Source organism: Carlito syrichta, unplaced genomic scaffold (genome assembly GCF_000164805.1).
Source record: "Carlito syrichta isolate Samal-C Ts95f unplaced genomic scaffold, Tarsius_syrichta-2.0.1 Scaffold308099, whole genome shotgun sequence".
NCBI lineage: Eukaryota > Metazoa > Chordata > Mammalia > Primates > Tarsiidae > Carlito > Carlito syrichta.
Genome location: NW_007252195.1, coordinates 442,820 through 464,273, shown reverse-complemented (window position 1 = coordinate 464,273; position 21,454 = coordinate 442,820). Strand labels below are relative to the sequence as shown.

General features: G+C 38.8%; 1 protein-coding gene across 2 annotated transcripts in view; it reads right to left on the bottom strand.

The window, feature by feature from the left end:
• AFG1L (AFG1 like ATPase) overlaps positions 1–21,454 on the bottom strand; it is a 212,836-nt gene that overhangs the window by 115,173 nt on the left and 76,209 nt on the right. For both annotated transcript variants that reach the window (XM_008064891.1, XM_021715972.1), the window contains exon 6: positions 20,184–20,283. In XM_008064891.1, the coding sequence (XP_008063082.1) occupies positions 20,184–20,283 (100 nt within the window). The remainder of the gene's footprint in view (positions 1–20,183; positions 20,284–21,454) is intronic.

Genomic DNA, 21,454 nt, shown 5'->3' with positions numbered 1-21,454 from the left:
TTTAGCAACAACAGCTACTGAACTTCTTTTGAACAAACTAAAATTCAAACAATATTTTACTATGTCTGTAGATAATTCAGTTAATTAAGTGTTCCCATGTGATAGTATAGTATAGTTTGATATTCAATTAAACATACATTCATGAATTCCTATAGTCTTCACTGAAATGAATACCAAAGGCAAAAAAAATGAAAAGGAACAGCTAAGACTCATAGACTAGTAGAAGTCAGGCAGTATACTAGGCACCAGACACAAAGCACAATACCCATACAAAGTAGGTATTTGCATGCCGTTTTACAGGTAAAGAAACTGGTGTTTATAGTTTTAAAAGTAATTTGCTGAATTTCCAGCCAATAATTAGGTTAGACTCTAGGATTAAAGCCAAGGATGTTAACGATCCAAGAACTTATCGACTTTTTCAGAACCGTGCTGTAACCTGTGGGCTTAGACAGCTGACAGGCACAACCAGACCTTAGCCATGATGGAGGTAAGAAGGACACAATGCATACAGATAATACTCAGAGCAGAAAGCTAGTCTTTTTATCTGGGGGTTCTAGGCAGCTTCACAGAGATAATAGGGACTACATTGGAAAATGAGCAAGGTAGCACTAGCAGAAAGATGGAAACATCCTTTAGGCAGAAGCTATGAGTTTATGACTTTTCCTCTACCTTCCTTTCTGTTATTATACAATCTAGTGCTCAAATATCACATTCTCTGTCAAGCCATCCTTAAAGCCACTGTGGAGGACAGACTTTAGAGTGGTACTCCATCATCCTCGCTCTTGGTGTTCATACCTTTGTGCAAACATTGGACACCAATAACAAAAGACAGGTATCCCGTGGAATAGATAACAAGCACTGTGAGAGCTGCAACTACCCAAGCTTAGAACCTGGGAAAAGTTTATAGAATGCAGGTCAGGTGCAGTCGCTCGTGCCTGTAATTCCAGCACTTTGGGAGGCCAAGGCAGGAGTCCAGAGGTTTGAGACTGGCCTGGGCAACAAAACAAGACCTTAACTCTACAAAAAAATCAGAAAGTTAGCTAGGTGTGGTGGTGTGCACCTGTAGTCCCAGTTTCTTGGAAGGTCGAGGTGGAAGGATCACCTAAGCCCAGGAAGTCGAGGCTGTGGTGAGCGATGATTGTGCCACTGTGCTCCAGCCTGGGTGACAGAGTGAGACCCGACTCAAAAAAAAAAAGAATCCGGGCTCAGTGGCTCAGCCTGTAATCCCAGTACTTTGGGAGACCAAGGCCAGTGGTTTGCCTAAGCCCGCAGGTTCGAGACCAGCCTGGACAACTTGGCGAGAGCTCGTCTCTACGATATATTAAAAAAAAATTAGCCAGGCGTGGTAGTGCACACCTGTAGTTCCAGCTACTTGGAAGGCTGAGGCAGAAGGATCATCAGATCATCTGAGTCCAGCAGGTCGACACTGGGATGGCTGTGAGCGTGCTACTGCACTCCAGCCTGGATGACAGAGTGAGACTCCAACTCAAAAAAAGAAAAGAAATGCCCGTCCTTTTTTTCCACCAAAGTCTGTCTTATATCTCACATTCCTACCAACAGAGCACCAGAGTTCAAGCTGCTCCAATCTTCAGCAGTACTCGGTTTTACAGGTCTTTTTGACTTCAGCCATTCTGGCAGGTGTGTGGTGTGATGTCACTGTGCTTTTTCATTGCCTGATGACTTTTGAAGCAGGGCATTTTTGCATGTGCCTACCAGTCATTCAAAGATATGCATGTTCAAAATGGTACCCAAATTTTACCAGATTGTCTTTCTATTACTGAGTTGTAGAATTTCTCATATACAGAAACCCAAATAAAAAGCACAATTCACAATAGCCAGGAAAAAAATCAAATACCTTGGCATCTTCCTAACCAGAGATGTGAAAGACCTTTACAATGAAAACTACAAAATACAGCTCAAAGAAATCAAAGATGACACAAACAAATGGAAACATATTCCATGTTCATGGATTGGAAGAATCAACATTGTTAAGATGCCCATCCTACCCAAAGCAATCACAGATTTAATGCAATACCCATTAAGTTACCAGCAGTATTCTTCTCAGAACTGGAAACAGCAATACAGGAATTCATGTGGAAACATAAATGACCATGAATTGCCAAAACAATCCTCAGCAAAAAAGCAGAGTAGGAGGTATCACACTCCCAGACTTTAAACTCTATTATAAAGCTGACAGTCTGGTATTGGTACAAAAACAGGCATATAGACCAATGGAACAGGAAAGAGATTCCAGAAGCAAAACCTCAATTTCTCAACCAACTCACCTTTGACAAAGCCTCCACCAGCAACCACTGGGGAGAGGAGAACCTATTCAGTAAATGGTGCTGAGAAAACTGGCTGACCACATGCAGAAGATTAAAACAAGATCCCTACCTCTCACCATACACAAAATCAGCTCTAAATGGATCAAAAACCTAAATGTAAAACCTCAAATCATAAGAACCTTAGAAAATGCAGGAGACATCCTTATGGAAATAGGAACTGGCAACCAATTCCTGATCAAAACCCCAAGTGCCCATGCCATAAGAGATAAGATAGATAAGTGGGACCTCATCAAACTGACAAGCTTCTGCAAAGCCAAAAAACACCATCAAGAAAGCAGGGAGACAGCCCACAGACTGGGAAAAAAAATTTGCCAATTGGATGTCTGACAAAGGCCTAATATCTAGGAACTACAAGGAACTCAAATGTGCAGAAAAGAAAAAAACGAACAGCCCATTACAAAGTGGGCAAATGATAAGAATACACACTTCTCAAAAGACGAGCAGTCAACAGATACGTGAAAGAATGCTCAGCCTCACTAGTCATCGAGGAAATGCAAATTAAAACTACACTCAGATACCACCTAACTCCAGTCAGGATGGCTATCATCAATAACTCAGAAAATTTTCAACAGATGCTGGAGAGGATGCGGTGAAAAGGGAACACTTCTACAATGTTGGTGGGAGTGTGAACTAGTACAGTCTCTATCAAAAACAGTGTGGTGATTCCTGAAAGACCTAAAAATCAACCTTCCATACGACCCTGCAATCCCCTTACTGGGAATATACCTGGAAGAACTCAAATCACACTATAAAAAAGATACCTGAACACGTATGTTTATTGCAGCATTGTTCACAATAGCAAGAACATGGAACCAACCATGCTGCCCATCAAAAGAAGACTGGATAAAAAAATGTGGTACATATACACAATGGAATATTATGCAGCCATAAAGAAGGACAAAATCATGAACTTCACAGCAACCTGGAAGGACTTAGAGTCTATAATACTGAGTGATCTTTCACAGAAACAAAGAACTGAGTATCACAACAATTATTGTAATACTATAAGAAAAGGATTGGCAGTAGTGGGAAATTGCAGGAGGCGGGAGGGGAAGTGGGATTGGCAGTAGTGGGAGTCTGCCTGGGGAAGGGGGGACACACCTCATCAACAAGGGTACCTGCATAAGGAACATTTGTATACCTAACCATGAATTGTACCCCACATCTTTAAATTTAAAAAAATTTAAAAGATTTTTTTCAAAAAGAAATTCCTCATATATATTAGGAACACCATTTCTTTGTGACATCATTATTTATAAATATTTTCTCCTAGTATGTTACTTCCTATTCATTTTCTTTTAAAGGAACAGAAGTTTTTTATTTTGTTGAAGTCTAATTTATCAACTTTTTTAATGATATTGATTTCTGTGACTTCTCTAAAAAACTTTTGCCTGCCTCCAGGTCAGAAAGATATAAACTCCAATATTTTCATGTACAATATTTATAGTTTCAGCTTTTTTTGCGGAGGTCCCTATCTCACCTCAAATTAATTTTTTTTTAAAGATGGGGTCTCCCTATGCTACCCAGGCTGGCTTTGAAATTCTGGAGTCAAGCAATCCTCTGACCTCAGCCTCCCCAATAGCTGGAACTACGTACAGATGCACAGCACCATGCCTGGCTTCAAATCAATTTGTGTGTATCATGGAGGTAAGAGTCAAGGTTAATATTGATATCCAGTTATACCAGCACCATTTCTTTCTTCAACAGATTGCTTTGGTGCCTCTGTCCAAAAGTCAAATGACCACATAAGCAGGTGCTTATTTCTGGTTCTCCATTCTGTTCCATTGATTCAGCTGTCTATTCTTTTTTTTTTTTTTTTTGAGTTGGAATCTCACTCTGTCGCCCAGACTGGAGTGCAGTGGCCGCTCCTGGCCACCGCAGCCTCGACCTGCTGGGCTCCGGCAATCCTTCCGCCTCAGCCTTCCAAGTAGCCAGAATTACAGGCATGCACTACCACACCTGGCTGATTTTTTAAAAATTTATTTAGAGATGAGGTCTCACTGCCCAGGCAGGTCTCGAACCCGTGGGCTCAGGCAATCCACTCACCTCAGCCTCCCAAAGGCGTGGGATTACAGGCTGAGCCACCGAGCCCGGCTCAGCTGTCTATTCTTATGCCAGTATGACACATCTGAATTATAATAAGTCTTGACATCAGCTATTGTTTGTCCTTCAACTTTCTTTAAAAGATTGTTTTGCTCATAGAACCAACCATACTGCCCATTGAAAGAAGACTGGATAAAAAAAAAATGTGGTACATGTGCATGATGGAATATTTCACAGCCATACTGAAGGACAAAATTATGAATTTTGCAGCAACTTGGATGGACTTAGAGGCTATATACTGAGTGATCTAGCACAGAAACAAAGAACCAAGTATCACATGTTGTTACTCATAAGTGGACCTTAAACAACTATCATAGTACTATAAGAAAGGGATTGGCAGTAGTGGGAAACTGCCAGGGGAGGGGGTGAGGGATTGGCAGCAGTGGGAAACTCCCGGGGCGGGAGGGCAGACACACCTCATCAACAAGGGTACCTGCATAATGAACATTTGTATACCTAACCCTGAGTTGTATACCACATATCCAAAATAAAATAAATAAAGATTGTTTTGCTTATTTAAGGTAATTGCTGTTGGTTTGTTTTTCTTTATTCCAATTGCTTTAGGGGGTACAAATGGTTTTTTTCTGGGCTCTAAGTGTACCCACAATCCCCACCTTGCACATTGTACCCGATAGGTGATACTCCATCGCCCCCCCATTTCTGAGTCTCCAATGTCCATTATACCATTTTTTATGTCTGTAGATTCTTAGTTTAGCTCCCACTTATAAGTGAGAATGTGGGGTGTTTGGTTTTCTGTTCCTGAGTTAGTTCACTTAGGATCAAGGTACTTTTTCTTTTCATTTAGAGTTCAGAATCAACCTGTAAATCTAAACAACAAGCAAAAAAAAGGCACTCTTGAATTATGACTATACTTGCCCTGAGTCTTTAAATCAACTGGGGAAGAACTGACATTTTTTACAATATTTAATGTTTTAGTAAATCCAAAAAAATAGTACCTCATTCCGTTTATTTAGACCTTCTTTAATTTCTCCAGCAATGTTTTGTAGTTTTCAGTGGAGAGGTAGCACCGGTTTTCTGCTAAATTTTCAATTATTTTAAGTTTTTGATGTGGTTGTAAAATTTTTTAAAATTTCATTTCCAATGTTTGCTACAAATATAAAAACATATGATTTTTGCATATGAGCCTTGTAACCTGTGATGCTGCTAAATTCACAACGTATTAGCTCCTTGAGCTTATTTGAAGGTTTGAAAGATATTTCTCAGGTAAACTGGCTCTGTAAAAACAGACAGTTTTACTTCTTCCTTTTCATTCCTTCTGTGTTTTGTTTCTCCTTCTTGCCTATTTCAATGGTTAGGACCTTTGCTAGTATGTTGACTAGAAATAGGAATAGTAAGCATCCTTCCTTGTTCCTGATCTGAGGGCAAAAGTGTTCAATATTTTACCACTAAATATGCTGTTTCCTGGGTTTCGGTAAACGGTTTTTGGTAGATGCTCTTAATCAGATTAAGGAAGTTCTTTTCTATTCATTGCTTTTAAAAATCAAAGGCAATTTCTAGCATTTAATAATGAATGTTAGATTTTGTCAAATGCTCTTCCTGCATCTATTGAAATCATCACATTACTTCTCTCCTTTATTCTGTTAAGATAGTGGATCGCAGGCCAGGCACGGTGACTCACACTTATAATCCCAGCACTTTGGGAGACTGAGGCGAGAGGATTGCCTGAGCCCATGGGTCTGAGAACAGCCTGGGCAATTTGGTAAGACCTCATCTCTACAATAAATCAAAACATTATCCAGGCATGGTGGTGCGTGCCTGTAGTCCCAGCTACTTGGAACACTGAGGCAGAAGGATCACCCGAGCCCAGCAGGTTAAGGCTGCAGTGGTGGTGAGCTTGCCATTGCACTCCAGCCTGGGGAACAGCGTGAGACTCCAACACACACACACACACAAAAGGATAATGAATCACACTGATTCTTGAATTTTATATTATTTATTTTTATTTTTTGAGTCAGGGTCTCACTTTGTTGCCTAGGCTGGAGTACTGGCACAATAAAAGCTCACCACAGCCTTGAACTCTTGGACTCAAGTGATCGTCTTGCCTCAGCCTCCTGAGTAGCTGGGACGACAGGTGCATGCCATCATGCCCAGCTAATTGTTTTCTTTTTTGTAGAGATGAGGTCTCACAAGTTTGCCTAGGCCAGTCTCGAACTCCTCGGTTCAAGCAATTCTCTCGCCTCAGCCTCCCAAAGGCCTGGAATTATAGGCATGGGCCACCACACCTAGCCTGATTCTGGAATTTTAAACCTATGTTGCACTTCTGGGTTAAACCTTACATAGTCATGATGTATTATCCTCTTTTATATATTGCACAATTTGCTCTGCTAATATTTTGTTAATTGTTCTTATGCTTATGTTTTGAAGGATGTCATCCCTGTAATTTTCTTTCTTTAGAATGCCTTAGTCAAGAGTTGACATTAAGGTTCTGCTGACCACATAACATGAGCTGAGAAGTACTCTCTCCTATCTTCTGTTCTCTGAAAGAATTTATGTAGGACTGCTGTTATTTCTGCCTTAAGTGTTTGATAGAATTCATCAGTGGAACCACCTGGGCATGGATTTTTTTGATATCAAATTCAATTTGTTTAACAGTCATAGGAATATTCAGACTATCTGTTCATTTTGCATCAGCTTTGGAAAGTTGTAATTTTCAATATGTTTGTCCACTTCATCTAAGTTGTCATATAGTCATAAAGTTGTTAATATTCTTCTTAGCCTTTTAATATGTGCAGGATCTCGGATAGACATTCTTTCATTTCAAATATTCATAATTTGATCATACTTTTTTCTTGATCAGTCTAGTTAAGAGTTTTGCAGTATTATTTTATCTTAAAAATACTCGGTTTGGGGTTTGTTGATTTTACTATTGTTTGTTTTCTATTTCATCAGTTTTTCCTCTTACCTTATATTTTTCCTTCTTTCTACTTGCATTTGTTTTCATTTATCTTTCTTTTCCCACCTTAAGATTGAATCTTAGGTCATTTAATTTTGATCGTTTTTCTCTAAGAAGGAAGTTAGACCATAACAACTGTTTCAGCAGCATCCCCAAAATTTCTATTTTCATTATATTTTGTTTCCAAATACTTTCTAGTTTCCCCTGTGATTTCTTATTTAATCCATGCGTTATTTAAGCATTTGTTTAATTTGCAAATATTTGGAAGTTTCCTGGATAGCTTATTGTTATTGACATTTAACTTAATTCCATTTGGTCAGAAAGCATTCTATATGACTTTAAACTGTATATTTATTGAGATTTGTTTTATGGCCCAGCATATGCTCAGTCTTGGTGAGCACACAATATGTACCTGAAAAGATTATATTCTGTAGTTGTTGTGTTTAATGTTTAATAAATACTAATTAAGTCAAGGAAGAAGATTGTCTATATCTTGACAAATTTTTGTTCAATCAACTATTTCAAGAGGGATATTCAGATATATAATCGAACAATCACAGTTGGATATCTGAAAAGCTGTATTATAAGGGGCTTCCTCTCCAAGAAATGATTAGGTTTTTTGGGGGGGGGGTCCTCCTCATATATATTTACTTTCAGTAAGATCAAACACCAATAATATAGTTTTCCACACCTTATATAAGAGTCCTTATATAATAGAAGTCAATGAACTTCAATATCATGGCTAGTCTTCAATGACAGAACAAACTCACACACTTCTGGGAATCTTTTGGGCATGAATAAAACCCCAAGCCACCCATGCAAAAGCTAAAGGCAGTGACCAAAACCCTCCTGTTAATTCATCATGAAGTGTAAGTGGCCGAGACTCAGCCAACAACAGCTTTCACTTTGCCTCTAAAGGCTGTCTTTGGCATCTGAAGCCGTTACTACCAGATGGGCTGTGAGTGAGTAGATGGAATTCTTCAACTAATTTCTTTAAATAATTCATTCTAGGCCAGTTGCAGTGGGTTATGTCTGTAATCCCGGCATATTGGGAGGCCGAAGCAGGAGGACTGCTTGAGCCTAGGAGTTGGAGACCAGCCTGGACAACATTGCAAGACCTCATCTCTACAAAATATCAAAAAATAAGCCAGGTGTAGTGGCATGCACCTATAGTCCCAGTTACTCAGGAGGCTGAGGTGGGAGGATCACTTGAGCCCAGGAGGTTGAGGCTGTGGTGAGCTGTGATTGTGCCACTGCACTCCAACCTGGGTGACAGAGTGAGACTCCAACAACAACAACAACAAAAATAGTTCATTCAAGTTTATTGTGGTTTTTGCACTCATATGGAAAAATTGTATAGATGAATTGATACCGTTGATGAGTTGACATATCAGGGGTGGGTGTCCAACCTTTTTGATTCCTTGAGTTATATTGAGTAAAGAGAAATTGTCTTGGGCCACAAATAAATCATATAATACAGTTAGTGTATATACATAAGAAGACTTCTTTTATTTTTAAATTTTTTTATTATAAAATTTAGAAAAATGAGAACAGCATAAAACCAGTAAAAAATTTGACCTTGTTTTTGTGAAACGAATCTATCAATGTCTGGTTCAATGAAAGCAGTCACAATTCTGCATAAGTTCTCAAGGTGCTCATCAGAAATGCTTGTTCAAATTTTGCTCTTCATGTCCTTCCTAATTGAAAACAGTTGCTCACAAAATGTATGTGCTGCCAAAAAACAATGTCATGAGTAGGCATGATTGTGAATTTCAGAAATGGAACTACACATGGGGTTATGAAGAAAATAAAGGCTAAAAAACACATTAAACAATTTTGTGGAGCCGGGCTCGGTGGCTCAGCCTGTAATCCCGCGCCTTTGGGAGGCTGAGGTGAGTGGATTGCATGAGCCCATAGGTTCGAGACCCATCTGGGCAACTTGGCGAGACCTCATCTCTACAATAAATCAAAATGGGCTGGGCGTGGTAGCGCGTGCCTGTAGTTCCAGCTACTTGTAAGGCTGAGGCGGAAGGATCGCCGGAGCCCAGCAGGTCGAGGCTGTGGTGGCCAGGAGCGGCTACTGCACTCCAGTCTGGGCGACAGAGTGAGACTCCAACTAAAAAAAAAAAAAAAAAAAAATTTTCTGTGGGTTGCATTACTAGCTGTCCTGGGCCACATGTGGCCCATGGACCCCGATTGGACATGCCTGGTCTATAGCATCTTTCTCCGTGACTTATTTTTTATGGTAATAGTACACTTATTCCCTGCAGTGTCAACTACAAAACTAGATAGGGCTTGCTGTCAAAGATCTTTTAATCAATTCCTTAATATTGAAAATACTTTTTCTTTTAGGTCAGGTGTGGTGGTAATCCTAGCACTTTGAGAGGATGAGGTAAAAGGATGGCTCAAGCCCCAGGAGTTCAAGACCAGCCTAGGCAACATAGCGAGATCTCATCTCTACAAAAAAAATCAAGAAATTAGTTGGGCATGGTAGCACATGACTGTAGTCCCAGCTACTTGGGAGGTTGAGGCAGAAGGATCACCTGAGCCCAGGAGTTGGAGGCTGCAGTGAGCCATGTTTGTGCCATTGCACTCTACCTGAGTGACATAGTGAGACTCTGACTCAGTGAAAAAAGCAAGTATTTCTTCTTTTGATATCACAAATGAGTAGACCTAAAGCTAACTATAGTAGTACATTGTTGATGAGGCAGAAAATCATTCCTGTTCAGTTGTAATCCAGATTAGGAATTTATATTGCTAATTTTGGTGCTAGACAAAAGACACCTTCTTGTTGAACAATCTTGGGATCAAAAATATCTTTCAGAAAGCACTATGCAGTACTTGATTTACCTATAATATAATCCCGAGCAGACAAACTTTAGCACCATGGCCCAGGAGTCAGACACACAGGCTTGCTGTGGCCACAAACAAAGGAGGGAAAGGCTGAACTCTGCACAGGAATCCTCTAGTGAGGCCCAGGGCCTAGTTCTAGGAGCAAGGAATGCAGAAGGGACAGCTACTGTTTATTTTTTCTTCCCCTGGCCTGCCCTCTGGTTGCCTCACAGGGCTTGCCTCAGCACCTGAGACCATGCTGTGGCCTCCAAGGTGGCACTGTCTCCACCACCTTGGGAAGCCAGCCAATACCCCTGACCTTGCCATCTGCCTTGGAATCCATCTTCACTATAAAAGAGAGGCCCATTTTCCTGAAGCACATTTAATCAGACACTAAGACACTCATATTAGCTTCTGTATCGTTACTGTGGGGGAGGGGGGATATCTTTTTGCATTGAATTTCATTCCACTCACCTAAGTCTTTATGTTTAAAGTGTATCTCTGGATTTTTAAAATTCATTCTGGTAATCTCTACCTTTTAATTAGAATGTTCTGTTCATTAGCATTTAATATTTAGATCTATGATTTTATTTTTTGTTTTCTTGTTGTCCGTTCTGTTCCTTATTTTCCGGCCCCCTCTTTTTTGGATTTTTAAAATATATTTTAAAATTCCTTTTTAATTTAACCTATTGGCCTTTAGTTGCTGTTCAAGGATTACCACACACATCCTTAACTTTTAATATCATTTCCCCTCCCCTACCTTGAGGAGGTGAATCTTCTCTCACTCTCTCTCTAATTTATTTTCTGAATAAACTATATTTTCCAATCTAAAAAAAAAAAAAAATTAATATCATTTCACTTTTTAAAAATGTAGAAACAAGCTGGGCTTGGTGGCTCAGCTTGTAATCCCGTACCTTTGGGAGGCTGAGGTGAGTGGATTGCCTGAGCTTGTGGGTTCGAGACCCGCCTGGGCAACTTGGCAAGACCTCATCTCTACAATAAATAAAAAAATCAGCTGGGCATGGTAGTGCATGCCTGTAGTTCCAGTTACTTGGAAGTCTGAGGCAGAAGGATCGCCTGAGGCCAGCAGGTTGAGGGTGCGGTGGCCGAGAGCGGCCACTGCACTCCAGTCTAGGCGACAGAGTGAGACTCCAACTCAAAAAAAAAAAAAAAAAAATGTAGAAACCTCACATCTACATAGGACCATCTAAACTTTCTACTTTATGCTATTGGTGCCTTATGTATCACATTTACAAACATGATAAACACTATAAAACAATGCTACAATTTTATGTAAAACAATCATTTTATTTTAAAGAAATTAAGAGGAAAAACTAGTGTTTATGTTTACTCCAATATTTGCTATTTCTGATGCTCTTTACTACTTGAGGATTCAAGTTTCTATCTATCATTCCCTTCTACTTGAAAATCTTGTTTTGGAATCTCTTGTAGTACAAGTCTCATGGTGATAAATTATCTTAGCTGTTTTTTTATTCTCAGAATGTCTTTATTTTTTTCTTCATTCTTGAAGGAAAATTTCATTGGATATAAAATTCTGGGTTGATGGTTTTTCCACCAACATTTTAAAGTGCTATTCCACTGTCTCTGACCTCCATAGTTTCCAATGGCAGTCATCAGTCCCTAATCATTGTTCTGGCATATTTATGTGTCGATTTTTTCCTCTAGTGCTTTCTAGATTTTCTCTTCACCTTATCTTTTTAGGAGTTTCACTACAGCATACCCAGAAAGAGTTTTCTAGTATTTATTCTGCTTGAGGTTCACTAAGCTTCTTGAATCTATAAATTTATATTTTTCCTCAGATTTGGAAAGCTTTCAGTAATTATTTCTTCACAGTTTTTTTCTGCCCAATTCTCTCCCTCTTTGCCTTCTGGGATTACAATTAGAAACATAAGCTGGGCACAGTGGTTCACACCTGCAATCCCAGCACTCTAAAGCAGAGGTGAGAGGATTATCTGAGCCCCGGGATTCAGGACCAGTCCGGGCAACATGGTGAGACCACATCTCTACAAAAAATTAGCTGGGCATGGTGGCATGCACCTGTAGTTCCGGCTACTTGGAAGGCTGAGGTGGAAGGACTGTCTGAATCCAGTAAGGTGAGGCTGTGGTGGCCATGAGTATGCCACTGCATTCCAGTCTGGATGGCAGAGTGAGATTTCTACTCAAAAAAAAAAAAAAAAGATAGAGAGAGAGAGAGACCTATTAGAAAGGTTATGTTCTACAAATTTCTAAGGTTCTGTTTCTTTTCTTTTGTCTTTTTTCATACTGTTCACACTGGATAATAAGTCCTCTGACCCTTTCCTATGTTATCTCTACTCTTCTTTTAAGCCATCAAATGAATTTTTACGAGATTTTTTTTTTTAATTCTAGAATTTAAATTTATTTTTTATAATTTCACTTCTCTGCTGAGATTTTCTATCTTTTCATTAATTAAAAACATATTTTCTTTACCTAACTTCCCCAGCAATTATGTGATATTGCTTCTTTAAAGTCTTTGCTAATATCAGTTATATTGGGATTGGTCCCTATTGATTGCTTTTTTGTCTTGAGATTGGGTCACATTTTCCTCATTCTTCAACTTTGGATTGTATGCTGGACCTTTTGAATTATGTTGTAAATTCCAATTTATTTGAGTGTTGGTATTTTTTGCTTGAGTAGGAGATTTCCATGGCTGGACTCAAAATACAAACTCTTCTCCTGGGAAGTGGCTCAAATCTCAGTTCTGGATCTACCCTTAGTTGAGCAGCTTTAGTCTACCCTGCACATGCACGGTTCAGAGGTCAGTCAAAGATTTGGGCAGGGTTTACACACATAACTTGGGCCTATACCAATCTAGCTCTCTCTGGAATTCACTTCTTATTTTCCAGAAGTAGTGCTTACTACAAACTCTGTCTTCTGGTTCTTTAGACCCAAAAGACTGTGGTTTTTCTAAAAGAATTTCAGACACTAATACAGCATTGACTTCACCTTGTTCTAAGACTGCTCTCAAAAAACACAGAAAATACTCCATGATGGATCCTCTTCTAAGTTTTGTCTCACCTCCAGAATCTGTCAGTCTTTTTTTCACTCTTCAGGACCTTCAGATAGTCGTATAGAGTATTTTGTTCAGAATTTATCATTGTTATCTGAAGGAAGATCATTCAGCTAGGAGCCTAATCAGACATTCAGACATATCAGAGTAGGTCTTAGCTTTTTTTTTTTTTTTTTGAGTTGGAGTCTCACTCCATTGCCTGGGCTGGAGTGCAGTGGCATGCTCACAGCCACCCCAGCATTGAACTGCTGGGATCCGGCGATCCTTCCGCCTCAGCCTTCCAAGTAACCAGAACTACAGGCGCATGCTACCATGCCTGGCTAATTTTTTTATTTATTGTAGAGATGAGGTCTCACCATGTTGCCCAGGTTGGTCTTGAACTCACAGGGTCAGGTAATCCTCTCCCCTCAGCCTCCCAAAGTGCTGGGATTACAGCCTTGAGCCACTATGCCTGACCGGTTTTAGCTTTTAATAACGGAATTTAACCCATTTATACTTCCTATCATTGAAATGTCTGATCTTATTTTGTGCTCTTTCTTCATATTTTTTTCTTTGATCTTTGGCTTTTCTAGTAATTTGAAAAGTAGACGGCATATTGTAAATTCTAAAATACTGACTATATATGTCCCCAATTATCAATGCCACAAATGATGACACAGTCACTCTAAACTCTCCCCCCAAAGGGAACAAAATTATCATTTGTAGCCAATTCATTGTTTTGATCAATTTTTCCCATTTCAACCATTTCTCTTCAATAAATTCACATAAAGTTCTCTTTCCTCCAGGAGACTGACTATTTTCATCATTTTATTCTCTTTATTCGATCCTACATTCTGGAATACTTTCTTAAGCTAGTTTTCCTGCCTAACTTATTTCAGCTTCTGCAGTTTTAATTCTACAGTTTGGTGCTTCTAATGCTAATTTTAATTGATTTAACTTTAATTAATTTAATCTCTTGTTTCATTTAGCTTTCTTGTATTTCAGCTGATCTCTCAGTAAACAGGTTTTCAGCTCAATCTGTTGTAGTCTCTCAACTTCAATCATCTATATCACAGTGTATGTTTTCCTGATTTTTAAAGAATATAAAACAAAAATCTCCTAAAACATATTTCTCTTTGTTCTGGTAGATCATCTGTAAAAGGATGATTCTCCCGTCTTTTAAGAATAACAAGTAATGCTGCAGTATTTTTTATTGTTCCATGTTATGATATGTTCTGCCTACATAATCTTGTCTAAGGAGTGCAGTGTCTAGTCATAGTGTGTCTCTGTAATCAAGATGCATGACTTTTTCTTGGTTTCCCTCACTACTCGCCTCGTTGTTTTCAGTCTTTCTGTTTGTACTTCATATCAACATTAAAAAGGGACAGTTGTCATCCTTTACTTGTTCATAACTGTAATAAAAATGCCTCCACAGTTTCCCTGCTAAGCATAATTCTTACTTTTAAACTGAGATATGTTGGGCATGGTGGCTCACGCCTATAATCCCAGCAATGTGAGAGGTGGAAGCGAGAGGATTGCCTGAGCTCAGGGATTTGAGACCAGTGTGAGCAATGTGGTAAGAGCTTGTACCTACAATAAATCAAAAAACTAGCCAGGTATAGTGGCACATGCCTGTGGTTCCAGCTACATGGAAGGCTTAGGCAGAAGGATCACCTGAACCCAGCAGGTCAAGGCTGTGGTGGCCATGAGCATGACACTGCACTCTAGCCTAGGCAACAGAGTGAGACTCTGACTCAAAAAAAACCAAACTGAGATATATATATTTGGCATTCATATAAAGAAACTGTCCATTTACTTATAGTCTATGAAGAAAGGATGTCAAATTTTGCCAAATGCTTTTGGCATTACCTTGATGGTGATGACTAATGAATCTTTTGTTCTCCCTAGAAAGATTAAAGTGATGACATTAATGTGTGTGAGTGCATGTATGTACATATGCACAGCTGTTAGTTGACTTTCTAGTGCTATCTAGTCTTCTATTTATTATGACTACGCAAGTCTGAGCAGAAATCACACAATATTGTTACCTGATAATCTAAGGAAAGCAGGACTATTCTTACATTCTAATGTTATACAATGCATTTCTATTACAATAAACAGCAAATACAAAATAGAAACTACTGGATTTATTGTTCTCATAGACCTATGATCAGTCCACAAGAGACTTTTGCTTTTTAGCACTTTGTGTTGGCCTGGCACAGTTATTTCCATGTATGTGTATATTTCCCCATAAAAATTTATTCCTATTTTTGACTGGATAGAGTTCTCAAGTTTAATTTTTAATTTGATTTTAAATATTTAACAAATATAACCTACTGATCTGCTATTAATGTGTTGTCAGAGTCTCTATGCACTTAAATTTTACTATACTATTTTTTTCCCTACTAGAATATCATAAAATTAACAAAATTTTATTTCAGAACCTAAAAAGCAAGAATCATTTATAGGAGATTTTAAATTGCGGATTTTCATTTCTGTCTGCTCCAATGACCTGACAGGAAGGTTCTTCACCCAGCTCTTATAGCAATCTGAGAAGTAGGTTCCATATATAGAGAGAAGGAGAGGAAAAAGAGAGACTATGTTCCAGTTTTTTATTTTTATTTATTTTTTGACCCATGTATATTTATCTGGGCCCCTGGGTCAAAGTTTGTGACCTAAAAAAAAAAAAACAGAAAAAAAAAGTTAACTGCATTTTGATGGTTGGAAAAGAGGGCATTCTTCTCTTTAAAAATACAGTACTTTGAGTTGCTGTTTTAAGAAAAGGAGGACAGTCTTTATCTGGGACAGGGTGGACAGAAATCAGTGATGACCATAAGGAGAAAAGATAAAAGGACAATGTGTTAGAAGAATCACAAAACCTAGGTTCTAGTCCCTGTTCTGTCATTTAATAGCCATGCAATTGTTTTAATTTACATATAGTAAAATCATTTTTTTGGTATAAAGCTCTATGAATAGTAACACACATATCCCCCACCACAGTCAGGGTAAAGAACAGTCCCATCATCCCAATAAATTCTCTCATGTTGGTCCTTTGTAGTCAAACATCTCCCCATCCCACACACTGGCAACCACCGGGTCATTCTTTGTCTTAGAGTTTTGTCTTTTCCTAATATACATACTTAAGCTCTGAGTCTTTTTCTCCAGTCATGAAACTTATATCTATCTATCTATCTATCTATCTATCTATCTATCTATCTATCTATCTATCTATCTCTGTCTATCTATCTATCTATCTAATCTATCTGCCATCTTCTTTACATTAAAATACTAAGCTCTTTATGATGATGGCTTGTCTGCTGTGGATAAAGAACCTGATGTATGACAAGTATCCCTCTATAGTTCATATTTAGAAAACATTCAAAGTTTGTCCAGTTTTTGCAATTCTGTATCTTAAACTTTCTGTTTTCTCCAGAAGGGTGGCCCCAGCTCAGATTTCTACATGTTACCTTGACAGACTGGTAACGTTGTTCATTCCTACAAAGCTATGAGCTGCAAAATGTTCCTTCATCTCCCCTCATGGTTACCCTTCCTCAGTTTACCACATTGTTCTGAGCAGCCAACTGCAATTTTCCTTTCAGCAGTCTTTGTGCAGGGGCTTCCAAAATTGTTCTAGCACTTTGCTATGTGTGAACATAGCTTGTTGCTGAATGTCTAACGATAATACTGATGACACCGTTAAATCAGCATGTCAGCTATTGTAGAAGCAAGCCTCACTTCCACCCTGTTGAATGATCTAATAATAAAAAGCTTACGGCCTTGGCTCACAGGACTGCTAACACTAATACATCACAAGAAGGCTGTGTATGGCATTATATAGATTTTAATAAGTACATCTGACAAAATCACTTGTAATTCTCATATGGAGTTAACAGATGAGGTGTAACTATAACTGCTTGAATAACTGGATCCAAAAAGCATTGATTAATTAATTGATGTCTCCCTAAAATAAGGCCTTCAGTGGTATGCTACAGGTGACTCAACTTTGTCTTACCCTATTTACACATTTTAATTAATGAATGACTGAAGAGATAGAAGAAGGATTGCCAAATTCATAAATGCCATGGTTAGTAGTGATAGATAAAAAAAAGATTTATGTTACAATCATACTCCAGGCCAGGCATGGTGGCTCACGCCTATAATCCCAGCATTTTGGGAGGCCAAGGTGAGAGGACTGCCTGAGCCCACAGGTTCGAGGCCAGTCTGGCCAACTTGGCAAGACCTCAATAAATCAAGAAAAATGAGCCAAGCATGGTGGCGCACGCCTGTAGTTCCAGCTACTTGAAAGGCTGAGGCAAAAGGATCACCTGAGCCCAGCAGGTTGAGGCATCAGTGGTCATGAGTGTGCCACTGCACTCTGGCCTGAGTGACAGAGTGAGACTTCAACTCAAAAAAAAGAATCATACACCAAAAAGATTTCAATACGAATTAATAAAATAGAACAATATAGACAAACTAATAAGCTGATATATAACTGGAAGAAACAGAAATCAACTACATAATGATGACACAGTAAGAGAGATTTAATTTGACAGCAGCCTACATGGTAAGATCTGGTGTGTTAGTAATTATAAATTCAATATAAGTCATTATTGTGGCATAGCTTATTTAAAAAGAAAAAGAGCTCACACTATTACATTGCTCTTTTCAGGTTCATTCATAAACTCCATGCTATCACCAGGCATGGAGTAGCTCACACCCATAATCCCAGCACTTTGGGAGACTGAGGCAGGAGGACTGTTTGAGCCCAGGAGTTGGAGACCAGCCTGGGCAACATAGTGAGACCCTGTCTCTACAAAAAATTAGCCAAGTGTGATGGCACATGCCTGTAGTCCCAGTTTCTCAGGAGGCTGAGATGGGAGGATTGCCTGAGCCCCGAAGTTTGAGGCTACAGTAAGCCATGATTGTGCCACTGCACCAGCCTGGGAGACAGAGTGAGATCCTCAACTCAGCAGCAACAAAATTCCATGCTACAAATTCCAACAGTCAATTCTCAACCTCATTTTCACCTTTTGGTGACATTTAACAAAGGTAAACATCCATCTTTTTGGACCACTTTTCTTTCCCTCATTTGACATTCTCTTGGTTCTTCTCTTACCTCACTGGCTGCCCTTTCCAGCCTCCTTCAGGACTGATAACTACCAAATTGATATCTCTAGTCTAGAGCCATGTGTGATGTCTCACACCAGTAATCCTAACACCTTGGGAGGCTGAGGTGGGAGGATCACTTGAGCCCAGGAGTTCAAGACCAACCTAGGCAACACAGTGAGACCCCTGTCTCTACAAAAAAAAAAACCTAAAAAAGGTAGCCAGGCATGGTGGTGAGTGCCTATAGTCCCAGCTACTTGGGGGTTGAGGCAGCAAGATGCCCGAGCCCAAAAGGTGGAGGCTGCAGTAAGCCATAATCATGCCACTGCACTCCAGCCTGGGCAGCCGAGTGAGATCCCTGACTCAAAAATAAATAAATACATAACATAGCATAGTTGAAACCTTTCCGATGAAGTCCAAATTCTTACATGTATCTGCCTCATCATCATAAACCCCCCTCACCTCCTACCCCCATCCAACTTGCTTTTCCCGTTGTCTTCCCCATCTCAGGAAACAGCGCTTCAGCCTTCCGATTGCTCCAGCCAGAACTTTCAAGGCATTCTTGGGACCTCTCTATATGTTTCATACCCTGTATCCATCCCTGCAGTAAATCCTGCTGGCTCTGCCTACACAATATACTCTGAATCTGACCGCTTCTCACCACTTCTCCATTCCATCCTCTCCCCTCAGGATTGTGGCCACCATCTGTTAAATGGGCTTCTTATTTCCAACCCTGATTCCCCAGATGGAGAGCTCTTTTTATTTTTGTTTATTTTGGCGATGGGGGTCTCGAGTTCAAGCTGCTCTCGAACTCCTAGCCTCCAGCAATCCTCCTACTTCAGCCTCCCTAGTAGCTGGGGTTACAGATATGAATCACTGCACCAGTTCAGTCAGAGAGAGCTTTTTAAAACATGCATTCATTCATCATTCATTCTAAGAGTATTTACTGAGAGTCGTCCATGTTACAGGTACTTAGAATGTATCTGAAAATAAAAGCGATCAAAATCACTGCTCTCGTGGAGTTTTTACATCCAGGAAGGGGGCAGACAATAAACCATAAATATAATAAATAAGTAAATGATACGAGTGGAAAAACCAAAGAGCAGGGGCCAAGGAAGCTATGTCAGGAAAAAAGGGATGTGCTGTAAACTCAGACAGGGAAATAAGTCCAGGCTTCACCGGCAAAGTCAGTTTCGAGCAGTGACTTGAAGGAGGGAAGGACCTAGCCATGCAGGTATCTGGGAAAGGGCTTTTCAAACAAAATGATGTTCACATTAAGTCTCTCACAAACATTGTTTTTGGTTCCTTACACCTTTAACTGGCCACATCATGGGCTGAAATATAACAGGTTTTGAAACTTATTATTTTTAATCGAAATACTACTTATATTTGAATTTTTAAATACTTTCCTAATAAGCCACGTGTGCTTTTTTAGAATAATAATTTAGGCAAAGTAATGAAAACTAGTCATGCAAGTGAGCTTTAAGTCTTTTTCTAAAATTTAATGGGAGTTTTGTCTTTTATTTCCTTGAGTTTCTTTTATGGTTCCAATAAAAGCAGTTAGAAAGACCTGTATTTTTTTATATGTACATATGACATAGCTAATATATAGGAAAAAATAAATAAATAAACAAACAGCAAGTTCACCAAACATGGAAATCAACTGAATTTAGCTTGCTAAGACTATAAACGTTTTTCCAAATACAAATACCAACTGATATTTCAAATTAAGCCAGTTATAATAAGCAAAGTCATCAGATTTATTAACACAATAAACTTAGCACAAAATTGTGAAGTTTGAAAAGCTTGTAGTTTCCACCTAATTGGATGAGCCCAGCACGATGTTTGTTTTTACCTTCCGGTGGCCTGTTGGATGTTGCCACAACGACGACCCCGTTTTTGAACAGATTTTCAAAAAGCTGTTTCAGAATCATGGCATCAGCGATGTCAGTGACCTATTGACAACAACACATTTGTTTTATTTTAATTTCACTTCTGCTCTAACAAATTTGCTAATGGATCTTTTTTTTTTTGTAAGATGGAAGTAAATTCCAAGAGAAAAATTCTAATTATCATTATGAAGAAAAGAGTAGATAATTAAAAGCATGCAACACTGGATGGCAGGCTTTTAAACCCGACTCTTCTTTTTTGCAAGCCTATCATTTCTACACAAATTATCAAATGGTTGTGTGATAACTTCTTTTATAGAACTACAGGTGGAAAGCATAGATAATTGTCCTAAACATTTAGGAAGTCTAATTAATTACAACTAACATGACCAACTCCCTCCTCATACTCCCACTCGTTCACTCCACTCCCCAAAAAGAGGAGACAGAAAGAATAATAATAAAATACACAGGCTGTGTCAGATTTCTAATACCTTTCTGGCAAAGGTCCCTGGAAAGGTGACTTTAAATGGTCATGGGCCTTTAGAAATAAGGACAAGTAGCCAGTGAGACATAATCAGCTGCTGTTGAAAATAGAATAATATGACATAGATACTATTGTGCAATTGTTGCACAAAACAATTCAACAGATGGCCCATCACAAAAATAAGCAATTTCATTGTTCTTTTTAAGTGCCTTCTATTACTGTCCATGAATAATCAAAAGGCACTGCAGTCACTTCCAGCACAGCCAGCCTCTGCTAACCTTCACAAACACAAATATTCCTTCTAAAAAAACAAAAGACAACAACATAAAAAAAAAACCTTTCAAAAATGGCTAATACAGTGTTTTAAAAAATAGCTTCTGGCAATACTAGAAATGTATAATGCAGAGAAAACTGTTCCATCTAAGTTAGATTACAAAGAAACATAACTATGGGTCTTTTCTAAAATTATTTTTAAATTCACTATTAAAAAGTAAGCTTAATGGTAAAACTTTTTCTTAAAAAAAGCTTTAAAAATTCACAAGGAAATATAACAATTAAGGTGAAAAGGAAGTTGACTTCAAAAATAAGTGTCCTGAAGATAGTTATCAATCACTACAACTTCCCCCTAAGTACATAACATTGGTTTTAGATACTCTCAGTGTGAAACTGTGTTAATCTTTCTTTAATAGTACATTTCGAATAATCTCAATAATACTTGCTTCACATATACCACCAAAATATATCACATTGTTA